The 15,211-nt window shown below is 49.5% G+C and overlaps 1 protein-coding gene across 3 annotated transcripts in view; it reads left to right on the forward strand.

The window, feature by feature from the left end:
* The window catches only part of OLFML2B (olfactomedin like 2B), a 38,092-nt gene extending 24,112 nt beyond the window's left edge, over nt 1-13,980 (forward strand). For all 3 annotated transcript variants that reach the window (XM_005663156.4, XM_013996817.3, XM_001924407.6), the window contains exons 6-8: nt 1,834-2,367; nt 12,202-12,378; nt 12,875-13,980. In XM_005663156.4, the coding sequence (XP_005663213.1) occupies nt 1,834-2,367; nt 12,202-12,378; nt 12,875-13,476 (1,313 nt within the window). In that variant the 3' untranslated portion in view covers nt 13,477-13,980. The remainder of the gene's footprint in view (nt 1-1,833; nt 2,368-12,201; nt 12,379-12,874) is intronic.
* Nucleotides 13,981-15,211: the final 1,231 nt, after the last annotated feature.

Here is a 15,211-nt window from a genome sequence, read left to right on the forward strand (position 1 = left end):
TTACTGCCTTTCCTTACAATGTGCTGAGTGGCCCGGGGCAAGTCACTTGCTTTCTCTGGGCTTGCTGAGGACCACGTGACAGAACATGGCTGAGCCGGACGGGACTTCAGTGCCCTTCGGGCCAATCCTCCCCGTCTGCAAATGGGACACTGAGGCATGGAGGGGAGTAACTCGCTCAGCTACGCAATGGGCTCCTCCCACCTATTCCTTCTACAGGGACCCCGGGCTTCCTGACCATGACCAAGGCTCCAGTACCTCCCCTTTTAGCTCTCTCCCTCTTAATTTTGAAAGGAAAATGGATATTCTCTTTGGCTTCATCTCTATCTTGTTTTTCTAACATTTACTCCTCCTTTGTTTCTCCCTGCAATATACCCCTCCCTTGTCTTCGTCTTTCCCTGCCCAGTACCCCAGGAGGCCCCGCTCTCTGGGAGCAAATGCCAGGTCCTTGCATCAGGTCCAGCTCAGCAGTCTCCTGACTCATCCCCCTGCTCAATCTCTGCCTCCTTACAGTTTATGCTCACCCAGTCTCCAGCATAATCATTTTGCTCATTTTTATCAGTTTGTAGTCTTTTTAAATTATTGATTTGTGGGATTTTTATATTCTGGCTCAGGTCCTTTTTCAATCATACATATTGCCATTATTTTCTCTCAGCCCATGGCCTGTATTTTCAGTTCTTTAATGGTGCTTTTGATGAGCAGATAAAATCCAAATGACCAATTATGTCTTTTGTGGTTAGACCTCTTTGTGTCTTCTCTAAGAAATCTCCGCCCCCCTGTATTTCTTCTCTGCTCAAAACCCTTCAGATTCCCCCATTTCACTCAGAATAGAAACTGAAATCCATACACAGTGGCCAAGCCCCACATGACCTGACTTCCATGTGCTCTCCAATCTCATCTCCTGTTACTCTCCCATCACACCTTTTATTTGGTCCACACTGTCCACCTCACTGCTCCTCAGCCTTAGGAGATGTGCTCTGGCCCCAGGGCCTTTGCACTGCTGCTCTTCCCCTCCGCCACCCCCCCCCCCGGAATACTCTTCTCCCTGAGAGCTACTTGGCTAACTCCCTCACCCCTTCAACCCTGTGCTCATCTCTCCCTCCCACTGAGTCCCATCCTGACCACTTTATCCATTCCTGCCCTTACCCATCCCTTCCCACTCTCTGGGTCCTCCTCACCCTACTAGATTTTTTTTTCTTTTTATAGCTTCACCTACAGCATATGGAAGTTCCTGGGCTAGGGGTCGAATCAGAGCTGCAGCTGCCAGCCACAGCCACAGCCACAACCACAACACCGGATTAGATATGCTGCAACTTTCAGCAACACTAGATCCTTAACCCACTGAGCGAGGCCAGGGATCAAACCTGTATCCTCACAGAGACCACATTGGGTTCTTAACCAGCTGGGCCACAGTGGGAACTCCTCCACTAAACTTTTTTTTCACAGCACCTTCAAGTGTACAATCTATCTATCTATTGTTTAATGTCTCCACCACTAGAGGGAAACTCTATGAGGGCGGGATCTTTGCTTTGCTCACTGTTGAGGTACATACTCCATAAATATCTGCTGAATGAATGGATGGATGACGAACTTCCTCCCAGGTTTTGTGGTCCATGGCTGTCATCCGCCTGGTGGCCCCTGGGTCTAGATAGAGAGACCCTCTAGGAAATGCTTCCATCCGTGCTCCTTTTTACTGGCTCTCCTAAATCCCATTTGGGCCCCATCTCTAAATCAGGGCATTGTGTTTAAGAAAGGAACCCTCATTAGTCTGCCACATACCACATGTTCCTGAATACCTCTCCTTGAGTCACAAATGCACCTGTGTTTATTTCCCAGAAGACGAATTTTTCAGCGGTGAACACGGAATGGATTTGCTGATTGCAGATCAGCTTCTGAGACACAATAACCTACTGACCAGTGCCACCCGGAGGCCAGTAGCCACTCATCACAGTGCTACTGCGACAACTGATGCTGGCACTCAGCCCACAGCCCTGCCTTCCACACAGGCCTCAACCTCAGCTCCCAGCATCCCTGACCCTACTACTCTCTCTGCTTCAGTTGAACAATTTTCAACACCGCTCCAAACCACCTCAGAGTTTCCAGATCCCACTAGTGAAGCAGGCCTTAAACCTTTCACTCAGGTACCGGCCACCACCGTGGCACACACAGCCACCCAGGAACCTCTGGCCCCAGCTCCTCCATCAGTGGCTCCTGAGAATGCATTTGTTGAGGCTACATACATGGCCCCGGTGCCTCCCCCCACAGTCAGGACAGACTCACCTGGGAAAGATGCTATTGCTGGGCAGGGCCCAGCGCCCCCTAGCCCCACCCTGAGCCCGGAGGAAGAAGATGACATCCGGAATGTCATAGGTGAGTTCATTCTACCTGGCCTGGGTCTCCTGCTCAGGTAAAAGGCTGAGCCTGGAAATAGCTTAAAAGGAAAGGGAGGGTTCAGATGGTCCAGCTACTTCACAAACAAAGGCAAGTGGAGTTGCATCTTGGCCAATGATGGTTTTAATACCTAAGGCCTATATATTCAAAATGTACCAGTGACCAGAGTGGGAAACTCATTTCTAAAATATAGCTAAATTAATGGAGCCAAGATCTCACCTTCATTAATAAGTTTTGTAAACATTTCCCAAGTGCTTGTATACTGGGCTTTGTGATGAGTATTAGGTATTTGGTTCTTTGGTGATGACTAAGTTAAGTTTCTGCAGTACATTTATCAGGCCGTGAACTAACAAAGGATTCTTATACAGGGCTGGAGGGGAGGGATCCCAAAATAATAAGAGTGGGAATAATCAGTGCAATATGCCCCAGGGGAAAATCTTATGAGCCTTGGCCTTAGAAATCATGGAAACATTGTGGCATCATATGACAAATGCTATAACAAAGGAATGAAGAAACAGAAATGGAAAAAGGAACAGCAGCTTGGTCTGGCTGCTAAGAAGGCTGGGAAAGCTTTTCTAAGGAGGTATCCTTTGAGCTGGGTTTTGATGGATGAACAGGAGTTTTCTAAGACAAAGGAAATCTCCTGACTGTAAGGTCTAAATGAGCAGGGTATATCTCAGAAGCATGGAGAATGCTGCCCTGTTCTGTGCCTGAGAGCTCCATGGTCACAAGATAACTGAGAAAATGAAATATGAGAGTGTGTTTATGTTGGCAGGGTGGGGGACAGCTAGAGAAGGAAATGGGACCTAGCTGCAGAGGTCTCTTCCAAAAAGAACTAAACCAAATATTCATTAAGTCACCATCAATAGTAACAGAAAAATAACATGATTGAATAATTTCTTCAAAAATATACTTGAGTTCTCTTACGGCACAGTGGATTAAGGATCCAGTGTTGTCACTGCTGTGGTGTAGGTTCAGTCCCTGGCCTAGGAACTTCCAAAAAACTTAAAAAATATACTTGATTTGACAGAAGATGTGATTTGCTTTATACTGTCTTTCCCATCTTCCTATTTTCTGATCCTTTGGCAGCCTTGTTCCCAATTCCTCCTCAGAATGAGGCGCCAGCTCTGCCAAACAGATGGTGGAAGGAGCACCTGCCAGGAGCCAAACACCTTGTTAGAGCCTGGTCTCTGCTGCTGACAGCTGTGTGACCTTGGCCAAATCCCTGACCTTCTATGGGTCTCAGAAACTAGAAATTTGCTAAAGGTTTCTCCTCCATTATATTCTGTGGTTTTCTGCAGTCAAGTTTATTAAGCCATTATATCGCAAGCAATCCTCATTGGGTGAAAAATAGCAGGATAATGACAAGGAAAGAGCCAATCAAATGGACCCCAGGGCAAAATCTCATGAACCTTGGCCTGGAGGAAGCTAAGCAAGAAGACAGTTCTTGGGCCACAGAGGTTAGGGTGGGAGCAGGAGAGAACATTTTTTTCCTTTCCTTCTATAGTGAAAGCAAGCTGACCATGGAGTAGAAGGTCTGTTCCTCACTGCATGGATAAATAGTCCTGAAGCTCTGGGTCCTGCTTAATTTCTGCAAAACGCCCCAGGGTCTGAGCAGAGGTTCCCACTTTTGTGCTGGCTCTGGGCAGCCTTGACCATGCTCAGGGGACCACAGACCCTGAGCCCAGCACTCCATCTCCCCTTCTGCTATGGGCAGCTCTCGAGGGCTCCCACACCTCTGTTACTTGAGTGGGAAGGACAGTTCCTTTCAATACTTAGCCACCTGCCACCATCCCGCCACAAGGAGATAGAATACTAACAGTGAAGACAGGCTACAGATGGATCCACACACCTTGTATGTTCTCAGCGATGGTATTTGCCCACCTGGAAGCCTCTTCCCTGGGCGACTTCCCATCTAGGAGTGGAGTTCTCCACTGTCTCCACAACCCACTTGCCTCCCGCCACCAGAGGGCTTTTCTGGAGTAACTCCTGATGTGCACCTTTCTGGGGTTTTTAGGACTCCACCCCCTGCCTCAGCCTGACTGAGATGCTGAGGCCCAGACACGAGAAACCCTGTGTCCTGGCAGCTGTATACCTGGGGGTAGGAGCGGGAGATGGGGACACCTTTTCTCTTGTTGTTCAGTAGTCTCAGTCAGAATGACGTCATCACAGAGGCTGTCAGCTCCTTTTTAAAGACTGGTCTGTAGGATTTCCCAGAAGAGCTGGGGTTCTTGCCTCTTGTGTCAACTGCAGAAAAGAACACAAGGAAGTGGACGCAGATGCAAATACCAAGGGGTGAAAAGAGAGGGTGACACACAGGCAAGGTTTTTCAGGAACTGTTTTAAATCCTTTATCGCTGTCAAGTGCTTCTCTCAGGCTGCTGTTAGTATAGATGGTATTTCCTCTCTGAAACCTTCTCTGCAGGCTTCCTGACCGCCTGTGTCTGGCAGAGTAAGACTGTGATGTGCCACATGTAGTCATCAGTTAAATAAAAATCATTTGGCTGAAACTAACACAAAGCCACTGCTTTGCTGCCTGTGAAAGGTTGTTTGCTGTTTCATGAGCTTGGCAATTTTGACCTGGCACTCTTTGAGTGGTTTTAAATGGAGCTGCTTTGAAAAGGAACATCGTATCCTGTGGTTTCCAAACCTGGTTTTGTGATGCCCTGAAATGGCCACCATTTTCCTCAGGGGACTTGTAAAACTCTCAGATAAATCCCCCAAACAAGCCAATTAGAATGAACTCTTGGCCAAAACATAATAGCTCTAGGACAGGAGAGATGCTGTCCGTGATGGGAGCTGGGGCTCTGAAACGGAAGGGAAGGGCCTTGGTCACCATCATCAGTGGCTTGGGGAGGTCTGCTCAGGCTCCCACGGAGGAGGAGCACACTTGTGCCACATGGCCAAGGCTCTGCAGAGGCCCAGACTTCAAGGACTGTTACTCCTTATGAATGTTTTAGAAGAGGCTGGTTTGAGGCAGGGGTGGGGAGTGGGGAGAAGCAGACAAAGAGGACAGTCAGGATGTCAGCAGTGCCAGAGAGCCTGTGTCCTGGTGGAGACTAGGAAATCTGATCAGATGAAGACTGTCTCCCGCACAAAACTAACAACCTCAACAATCCCCCCAGGCTTGGCCGGCCACATGGCTGTGGGCACAAGATGGCCGGTCAGCCTGCCACGTGTCAGCAGCCCAGCGAAGGTGGTGCTGACATGGGCAGGGGCAGGGCTGGCCAGATCCTCCTCAGCTCCCCGACTAAGGACCAAGAACTGTCCCAGTTGGCTGCTCTGAGTCACTTACAGGCAGCTTTCCAGCCCCCAACTCCACAGGCACTCTCTGCTCTCAGTCACTTTTCTGGATCACTTCACCAGGCCCCTGAAAACACTAGGAACTACGGTCGGAACGCAGAGGCCACTGGCCCTAGAAACAAGACTGTAAAGTGGAGACTTTCCTTATAAGTAGATTAGGAATAAAGCCTCCATGTCTCTACAAGGATAAAGAGTCCACTCCTAATTCACGCAGCCCTACGCCATGCTGGCCATGAAAGGAGTGAACTGTGGTCAGCCTGGGGGGGGGCGTGCAGGTGACTTTAAGCGGCCAGGCCTGGCACGTGGCAAGGTTGGTTCTGACTGTGAAAGGCCATCTCCGAGGGCAGTCACCAGGGCAGAGCTCGTGACAGCATGAGCTGGGGTGGGGGGTGTTTGGGAGGTTGAAGAATGCCCACTCATCCTGACATATACTGGGAGACATGGGGAGAGGGGCCTGATGATGAAGGGAGTGAGAAGTCGGAACTTCTGTCTAAAAGTGGTAGAGCAGGTTATAGGCAGGGGAACATATTTGTCGATTTGAGGAAAGTACTGAGTGCTGACAGTGTGCAGGTGCTGTAGGTGTTGATCATGCAAAAAAGATGAGGCAGCGTCCCAGCCCTGGAGCTGTGCACACACTTGCAGACGAGACACATAATCACAATCACAGCTCAGGGTGGTGAGCAAATGCCTAGAGTGCTTTGGGGTTGGAGGGACTCTTTTGGGAAGAGAAGGTGACCTAGCTATCTTGAGAGATGAGGAAAAGCTAGGAAGGAAGGAAAGAAGGGAGGGAGGGAAGGAGGAAGGAAGGAAGGGAGGCTTTGCAGTGAGAAGGGCCAGAGCTGATAAGAGCCCCCAAAGTCAACAAGTGTGGTCAGGGCCAACTACATACTTTGTAGAACCCAGTGCAAAATGAAAAACGTAGGCCCCTGCGTTCAAAGGGCAGGAGAAAAGTGCCATTGAAGACAGCGAATATAAAGCTATTTCATTTCTTCTGTGGCCTCTCTTTTTCTCTTTCACTTGGTGTTTTTTTTGTTTGTTTGTTTTGGTTTGGTTTTTTTTTTTTTTTTTTTTTTTGCTATTTCATGACATTGTAAGTAAAGAAATATTAAAAATGTAAATAGTTAATATGTAAAATATAAATTTTATCGTTCACGTTTATTTTGTGCACTGCCAGTTTTAAACACAGTGATAAGATCATTTCACTCATATGTGGAATCCACCAAAATGACACAATTTGTATTTCATGGCTCCTACATTCTTAGGTAGTTTGTTTTTAGCAGACCTGTGGGAACATTGCACAAAACCCTCTTCTGTTTCATTCCTTGATATGTGCACATTTTACCAGCAGGCCCTACTTTGGGCTTACTGAGTAAGGGGGACTGAAAGGAAAAGGCACTATGAGTTGCCCTATCTTTCCCTCTTCTGTCATTTTCAGCATGAGTTATTGGCTACTGAAAGGAAATAACACAAACAAGAAAGAATATGAGAGGGTAACTCGGTTATTTATGTTTCTTAGAACACTACTTTCTTTCTGCTTGCAAAGAAACTTCTGGTTCAAATGGAAAGCATGTCCTCTGCGGCTATCGGGCCCCTCTTACTCCATCCCCAGGACAACGCACCTGTCTTGTCTTCACGCTGAGTCTCTCTGGACTCATGCAGTGGGTCCACCCTATGTATTCACTGGGCATAGTAAATGCCCTGTGCAAATGGGCCACAAGGAAGGAGGACACTTATGCGGAGAGTTCTCTGCTCAAGCATATGCTCCACTGTCCTATTAAAGTGGGCCACCCGAGGACCAGCTTCATCCCAGGTGTCTTGACAGTCTTAAATTTGAATGCCTTCAGGTCAGCCACTCTTCTAACCCACCACAGTCTCTGCTGCTATTCATTTTCTCACACTCAGCCTGCTTCACTTATGCAGTCCCTGCCTGGCCCCTGGAGGCATGTGAGTTTGAGAACTTTGCATGAAGGGAGGTGGTAAGATGTAACGGCAGTTCAGGAGGGGCTGATGTGCCAGGGCTTCATGTCGTGGTTGGAAAAGGGAAGTTAAGGGTTAAAGTGGAAAAGCAGTTGAGGACTGATGGTGGGGGGATGGGTGAGAAGGGAAGCCAAGATGAGCCAGGGAGGCCACTGGTGTAACTGGAATGATCCAAGCAATAGGCAGTGAGGTCTAAACTAAGCCACAGAGGTGGAGGGAGGGGGCATAGAGGTGAGGTGGTGGGGACAGAGGCCAGTGGGTACGTGGATGGAGGAGAGGGGGGCATCGGGGAGGACCACACTTCCTGGCTTGGTCAGTGGTGTGCAGGGCCTTTCTCCAGGACAGGAGGTACAGGAGGAGTGGGCTGTGAACTGAAGCGAATGCATTGCATTTATAATCCATTAGGTTTGAGGAACCAGGAGGACCCACAGGGAGAAATGTCTCATAGGCAGTTGGATGTCTGGTGCTCAAAAACAAACTCTGGTTGGAGAATCATTAGTAAGAGTTGGGTTTGCCCAGGGAACACAGGAAGAATAAGAAGAGAAGGGGCTGAAAGTGGAGCTCTAAGGGATAACATTTGAAAGGTGGGCAGAAAAGACAAACAGCCAAAGACAGCATGACCAGGGAGTTAGGTGGGGACCAGGAGAGAGGGATGTGAAAGCCCAGTGAGTGACAGAGGTGGGTGGGAGCAGTCCACAGTTTCAGACAAAAGACAGGCTTGACTAGACTAGAAGGACCCGAGAGCATCCCTGATGGGCAGTGTGTGAGCATTTAAGGCAATAGTCAGGTGCGGGATTGAGGAGTGTGTGGGCTCCTCTCCAGCCTGCAGGGCAGCCCTGCATGTGAGCGCCACAGCTGAGAGCTCCAGAGGGCAGGAGGCGCTTTTGGTTTGCTGATTTATTTTTGCTAGATGGCAAGATTTCATCAGGTTTGTAGGCTGAGAGGAAGAGCCCCTACTTTTCAAACCCCAGGGACCTTTGAAGCAGGGCTGACCATCTCCCAGGAGTAAATGATGCTTAAATGAGTTAATACATAGTGACAACTTAGGAAGTATTCCCATCACCATTCTTGGGAGGAAATGTCTAAGATGAGTTGCAGGTAGCACTCTCTTTTCTCTGCAGTGCCTTTGAACTATCACCCTTCTTTCTCTCATTACTCTTGAAAAGGAATAAATATGTAGCATCTTCTCTCTGAGGCTGCGTTTGCTGCCACTGATGGGAGCAGATGAACAGCCCCAAATTCTCAGACTGTGGTGGTGGGTCTGGCCTCATGGTTTATTGACCTTCTCTCTTGAGCTTATCTTCAAATGCTCTCAAACCACAAGTAACCATCCTGCTGTTCCTGCCTATTCTCGACTACCTGGCTTGTGGCCAGCGTTTGCTCTACCTAAGGGCATGTGTACTGAGGTCCTGGGTGTCAGGACTTTGAGGCTACAAGCTGGGACTCCCTTCTTCCTACAGAAATAAAGATGCCTGACTCCAGAAACTGATTGTATCTGTATGAGTTTCCTATGCCTCCTGTAACATATTACTACAAACTTAATGACCTAAACAATAGAAATTTATTTTCTAATAGTTCTGGAGGCCAGAAGGCTGAAATGAGTCTTACAGGGCTAAAATCAAGGTGTCAAAAATATGGTTCTGGAGTTATGTTGTGACTTAGCAGGTTAAGGACCCAGCGTTGTCTCTCTGAAGATGGGGTTTGATCCCTGGCCTCGCTCAGTGGGTTAAGGATCTGGTGTTGCCACAAGTTTCAGTGTAGGTCACAGATGCAGCTCAGATCTGGTGTTGCTGTGGCTGTGGAGTAGGCTGGCAGCTGCAGCTCTGATTTTGACCCCCTGGCTCAGGAATTTCCATATGCCACAGCTGTAATAAAGAAAAAAAAAATCTGGTTCCTTCCTTAGGCTCCAAGGGGTAGTCCATTTCTTGCCTTTTCAAGCTTCAGCTGGCAGCCAGCATTCCTTGGCTTGTGGCCTCATCCCTTCAGTCTTTGCTTCCATCATCAGGTTCCCTCCTCTTTGGTGGTCAGGTCTCTCTCTGCCTCCCTATCATGAGGATACTTGTGATCGCAATTAGGACCTGCCTGGATAATAGAGGCGACTCTCCCTGTCTCAGCATCCTTGATATAATCGTATTGCAAAGTTTCTTTTGCCATATAAGGTAACATGCACAGGGATTAGGACCTGGGTCTCTTTGGGAGCCATTATTCAGCCTCCCATGCCATCATCGGAGTGCATTCTCCAAGCATTCTCATGAAGTAGGTAGGGCATATATCAAACTTGTTTTACTGTGGAAGAAATGAAAGCTCTGTAACTTTTTAGAGGCAATGCAGGCTTCAGAGCTGGTAGGAGACACAAAACCAATGCCAGGCCTCTGGCTGCAAATCCAGGGCATGTTCTGTAGCCCCACCTTAAGGCCCTGTCATTGCAGAGCTTTAGTGCTGAGATAGGACCCTGTAGGGATTTGGAGTCTGCCTGGGGCAACCCACTACATTGAAACTTGGTTAAGTCCTGGCTCAAGAGCTCATCTGTAGTTTCCATGTCTGGGCAGTGAAGTGGCAACCCCCTGATAGAAGCCTCTGGCCTCATGCAGCCATTTGCAGGGCTCTGGGCAGGCGCTGGAGGCTGCCTCTGAGACAGGGAGTTGGTGTCCTCGCTGGGCTTTTCCAGGGGAAGGGGGCACCTAAAAAGCCCCTCGCTGGGGATGGCACACTAGGACTCACCTCAGTGCAAAGGAAGCACAGCTTCTCCACTGGCAGCCAGGGGCCCTGCTCAGTGCCAAGGAATGAGATATTTTCCATCAGACCTCTGTTCCCTGGGCTCAGCCAGAGCCTTCTAGTTTATTGTCTTGAGCAGATGAGCTCAGTTGTGGGGGAATGAGGCTTTGGCTGGTAGGCTCTGTTGTTTGTCTTACAGAGACTGAATCCCTCCCCTCTCTGTCAGACCAGGACCTAATAAACCCCACACAGAGATGCCTGAACCCTGCCAATTGCACCCAACTGTGGGGCCTGCCTGGGAAACAATGTTCATCCTGCTTTCAGCCGCCTGGCTGCCCCAGGCCTGGGGCCAAGGGCACAGTGCCTGCCCTGTCCTGCCAGTTCAGACCACTAATGGGGAGCAGAACGGATGGAACAGATTGGAACACTGGGAAATGGGAGTGGTCTGGAGTTCAGAGAACCCCGAATCTGCACTGTAGGCCCTTGCTCTTTGGTCCCACATGAATATCAGGAACCAATTATTCTCATCACTGTTGCCCATCTGCACCAGTCTTGATGGCAGGTGAGGAGTGTTCTGCTGGTCCCAGCTGCCAGGAGAAGTGGGAGGAAGTTGTGAGGGCTGAATTCATCTGCTTCTCCCACTGCTGCCTCCATTGCTGTCTTCCCATCTCCTCCATGACCCACTAGTGCGGAGACGGAAAGAGCACGTGTTCTCAGTAGCCACACACTACTTCAGTATTATCCAGGGCCATGTTTGATAATAATATTGCATATTAAGCTTGCAGGCAGGCTTTCAACTTGTGTTTAGAACCCGGCATAATTCTGGTGGTCTTTTAGGGCCTCTCCTAGGCGCCAGGTTCTCTCTCCAAAGAGCCACTCGGGAGCACGTTGCAGAATTCCTGTCCCATTAATGCAGACCTGACCTTTGAAAGAGGTGCCTACAGCCAAAGCAAGCTCCTTATATAGGAACTTGGTCCCTGGCCCCTCCAATTCCCCAGAAGGAGGTCCTGGCATCCTATCCACAGGGGCATAGACTTGAGGACAGCTCCCTAGGTTCCAGCAGGGACACGACATCCACTGCACAATCAGGGCTGGTCTCCGCTGATGGCCTGGGCCAAGCCCCTCAGGGCAGTTCAGGAGCTCAGAGCTCCATGTTCCTGGTCATAACTGCACAAATGTGCTCTGGTCACACTTCTCATGTGGCTGTGTATTCATCCAAGTTTCAGAAGATCTGCTTAGGGCCTGTGACCTGCAAGACACTGTGTATTCTGAGGACAGAGGACACAGAGAAAAGCCACAGAGCCTGCCCCCTGGGTTTATGCTCTGCGTAGGAGTGGGCATGGAATCAAGAGAGAGATGCACAAGACTTGTCGAGAAATAAAATGACATGTCCTGTAAAAGAGGTACGTTCATAGGACTATAGGCGCAGGATGGATTCCAGTGGAAGGATTGGATGTTTTTTTCAGAGGAGGATGTGGTGTCAGAAAAGAGCAATGGAGCTTAGATCCTAGAAGAGTGAGTTTGTAGTATTGAGAAGTAAGAGAACAGAGGAGCAAAGGGTGGTGGCTTGAAAGTGGCCCAGGATGGTGACAACAAATGGCTTCATAGGAGTAGAATATAGGGCAGAGGAGTAGAATATAGGGTAGATGAGAGGGATAACAGGGGATGATGTTGAGAAAATGTCTGGCCTCAGGTCGTTTATTCAGGGCTGCAGAAGTCTGCCCAGAAGTCCAGACTCCAGGTAGGAGAGCCAACAGGGGTTTTAGGGTGGGGTGTACTTCCACCATCCCAACCCCTCCCTCCACCTCTCCTCCCTCAGGAAGGTGCAAGGACACCCTCTCCACAATCACGGGGCCAACCACTCAGAACACATATGGGCGGAATGAAGGGGCCTGGATGAAGGACCCCCTGGCCAAGGATGAGCGGATTTATGTAACCAATTATTACTACGGTAACACCCTGGTAGAGTTCCGGAACCTGGAGAACTTCAAACAAGGTATGTGATATGGGTGCAGCTCCGGGGGTTTCTTCCTTCCCCACCTCCTCTGTTTTAATCATGGCCAGATCTCTTAGGGTGGAGACAGTGGTTAAGAAAGGCAATGCCTTCTTCAGATGCTAAAAGGACCTTCTCTGAGAGTGAGATGTCCCTTTTTCACCATCCCTCACATTCTCTGCTCTCAACCCTGCCCCTCCTTCCCAGCCCTGGGACATGGGGCGACCTGGAGTCTGGTTGTAGTGACATAGCCTCCCTTCTCATGGCCCTTGACAGTTTACAAACTACATTCATATACGTTAGCCGTCTGGATCTTGAAACAGCTCAGTGATGGGAGTAGGGATGGTTATCTCCAAATGACAGAACTAGAAAGTGGCAGAGCCAAGACACAAACCCAGGGCTCCAGAACCCAAGCCAGTGGCGCATCCCATCACTCTGGGCTACCCTGTCCCTGCCTGCACCACTGCCCTGACACCTCCTGCCTTCTCAACGCCCTCAGGTCGCTGGAGCAATTCCTACAAGCTCCCCTACAGCTGGATCGGCACGGGCCACGTGGTGTACAATGGTGCCTTCTACTACAACCGGGCTTTCACCCGAAACATCATCAAGTACGACCTGAAGCAGCGCTATGTGGCTGCCTGGGCCATGCTGCACGATGTGGCCTATGAGGAGGCCACACCCTGGCGGTGGCAGGGCCACTCGGACGTGGACTTTGCTGTGGATGAGAATGGCCTGTGGCTCATCTACCCGGCCTTGGACGATGAGGGCTTCAGCCAGGAGGTCATTGTCCTCAGCAAGCTCAACTCTGTGGACCTGAGCACACAGAAGGAGACGACATGGCGCACGGGGCTGCGACGAAACTTCTATGGCAACTGCTTCGTCATCTGCGGGGTGCTCTATGCCGTGGACAGCTACAACCAGCGCAATGCCAACATCTCCTATGCCTTTGACACCCACACCAACACTCAGATCATTCCCAGGCTGCTGTTTGAGAATGAGTATTCCTACACCACCCAGATAGACTACAACCCTAAGGACCGCCTGCTCTACGCCTGGGACAATGGCCACCAGGTCACCTACCACGTCATCTTCGCCTACTGACACCCCTGTCCCCACAAGCAGAAGTGCAGAGGGGCTACTGGCACCTTTGTGTGTGTGTGTGTGTGTGTGTGTGTGTGTGTGTGTGTGTGTGTAGATGGGTATGTGTCGTAAAAAAATATATATTATTTTGTATAATATTGGAAATGTAAAATGACAATTTGGATCTATTTTTTTTTTCAATGGATTGTAGATCAATCCACACGTGTATGTGCTGGTCTCATCCTCCACGGTTTATATTTTTGTGCAAATTAACTTCTCCTTTTGACCAGTATCCACCTTGCTTCAAATACCCTCAACACCTCCTAGCTCCTACATCTCGGTCTGAGGTTTCTTCACCTGGATCTTGCAGACAGATGGCTCCAGGAGCAGGAGTGAAGGAGGCATGAAAGAAGTGCTAAGGGGCGGGAAATTTTTTTTTTTTTTTTTGTACTGGAGAAGTTTAAAAAAAAAAAAAAAGAAAAATGCCTTTTTTTTTTTTTTTAATAAAGAAGAAATTTAAAATCACCTCCAATGCATTTTTGTTTAGCACTGGTATGTCCCACGGAGTTAGATCCCTCCGCCGGAAGGAGAAGCCATTTGTGTCACAAAGACCTGAACTTGTGCTGAGCTGCTCCAAGCGAGCTCCACTTTCCTCCCCCTCCACTTTCCTCCCCGTGAGAGGCTGCCTTAGGGGCTTGGAATGAGCAGACCTGTGTGCTCATTTTAATTTTGTGGCATTGATCCCTTCCGGCCTCTTCCACTATCACACCACTTGCTTGCTCTGTTCTGCATTTTTCTAGTCATTACCCAGGATATGGGAACCAGTTCATTCCTTAGTCCTCTTCCTTGTGGCCTGGTAGCTGGCACTGTTGAAAATATAAAGCTGAGTGTGCCCTTGACCCTGTACTTCATAAGCAGCTTATAGTCAATCAGTCAATCTCTCCCGGTCCCATAATCCTCTTCTCTGTCTCATCCTGAACATTCACATTCAGCCGGCCTTGCTTCCCAGCTTCCCTTTCAGAAAGGCTTGATTCGGAAACAAGGCCCCTGAGGGGAGCTTTTGCAGAACAGGAAGACCTGCCGCCCCTCGCCATGCACAGCCAAGCCCTGTGCAGTGCCTGCTGCACACAAGTCCTTCCCTTTCCTCCACAGTACACAAAACAGGAGACAGAAAAGTGGAAGAAGCCTGAACAGGTGTCTCCTGAGGTTGTGGGTGGAGGGCAGAACCTTAGGGTGATGTGGGAAGACAAGCACATCATGTCACCACATTATCCCCACCCCCACCCCCCTTTCAGGAGCAGCTGCTGCCTGGCGCGTCCTGCCCAGACCTCAGATGCCCTCGCCTCCAAGGCTCCCAGTCAATCCCTGTGCTGCTTACACCCCCCTACATGGTGGGTGGTTTCCACCCTCACCCAGATAGCAACTCCCTCCACTTAGATCTTTTCAAATTACAAATGTCCAAATGACTTTGTCTGGGGTCTGTTTGGGTCAAATTCTCCTGAGCAAATGCAAGTGCCTGTCAGGCTTAGTGGTAGCAGCAGGGGTAGAGGCAAGGAGATGGTATGTCCAGGGTTCAAAAAGGTTCTGGTGGATGATGGTGGTAGTAGAGCTGCCCCAGTACAGAGGCCTTGCCCAGCCAGAGGAGAGAGAAGCTTTCCCTCCTTGGACCCTGGCCCTTCTGTCAAGCCCTGATTAGAAACCACAGCAGAGTCAGCCTGAGCCCCAGGTAGGGCTGCTCTGAGGGAATGGGGTAAGC

This window comes from Sus scrofa, chromosome 4 (genome assembly GCF_054392235.1).
Source record: "Sus scrofa isolate SSC_HxYL_T2T_F1_AM1 chromosome 4, Sscrofa_HxYL_maternal_Yorkshire_Landrace_v2.0, whole genome shotgun sequence".
Taxonomy (NCBI): Eukaryota; Metazoa; Chordata; class Mammalia; order Artiodactyla; family Suidae; genus Sus; species Sus scrofa.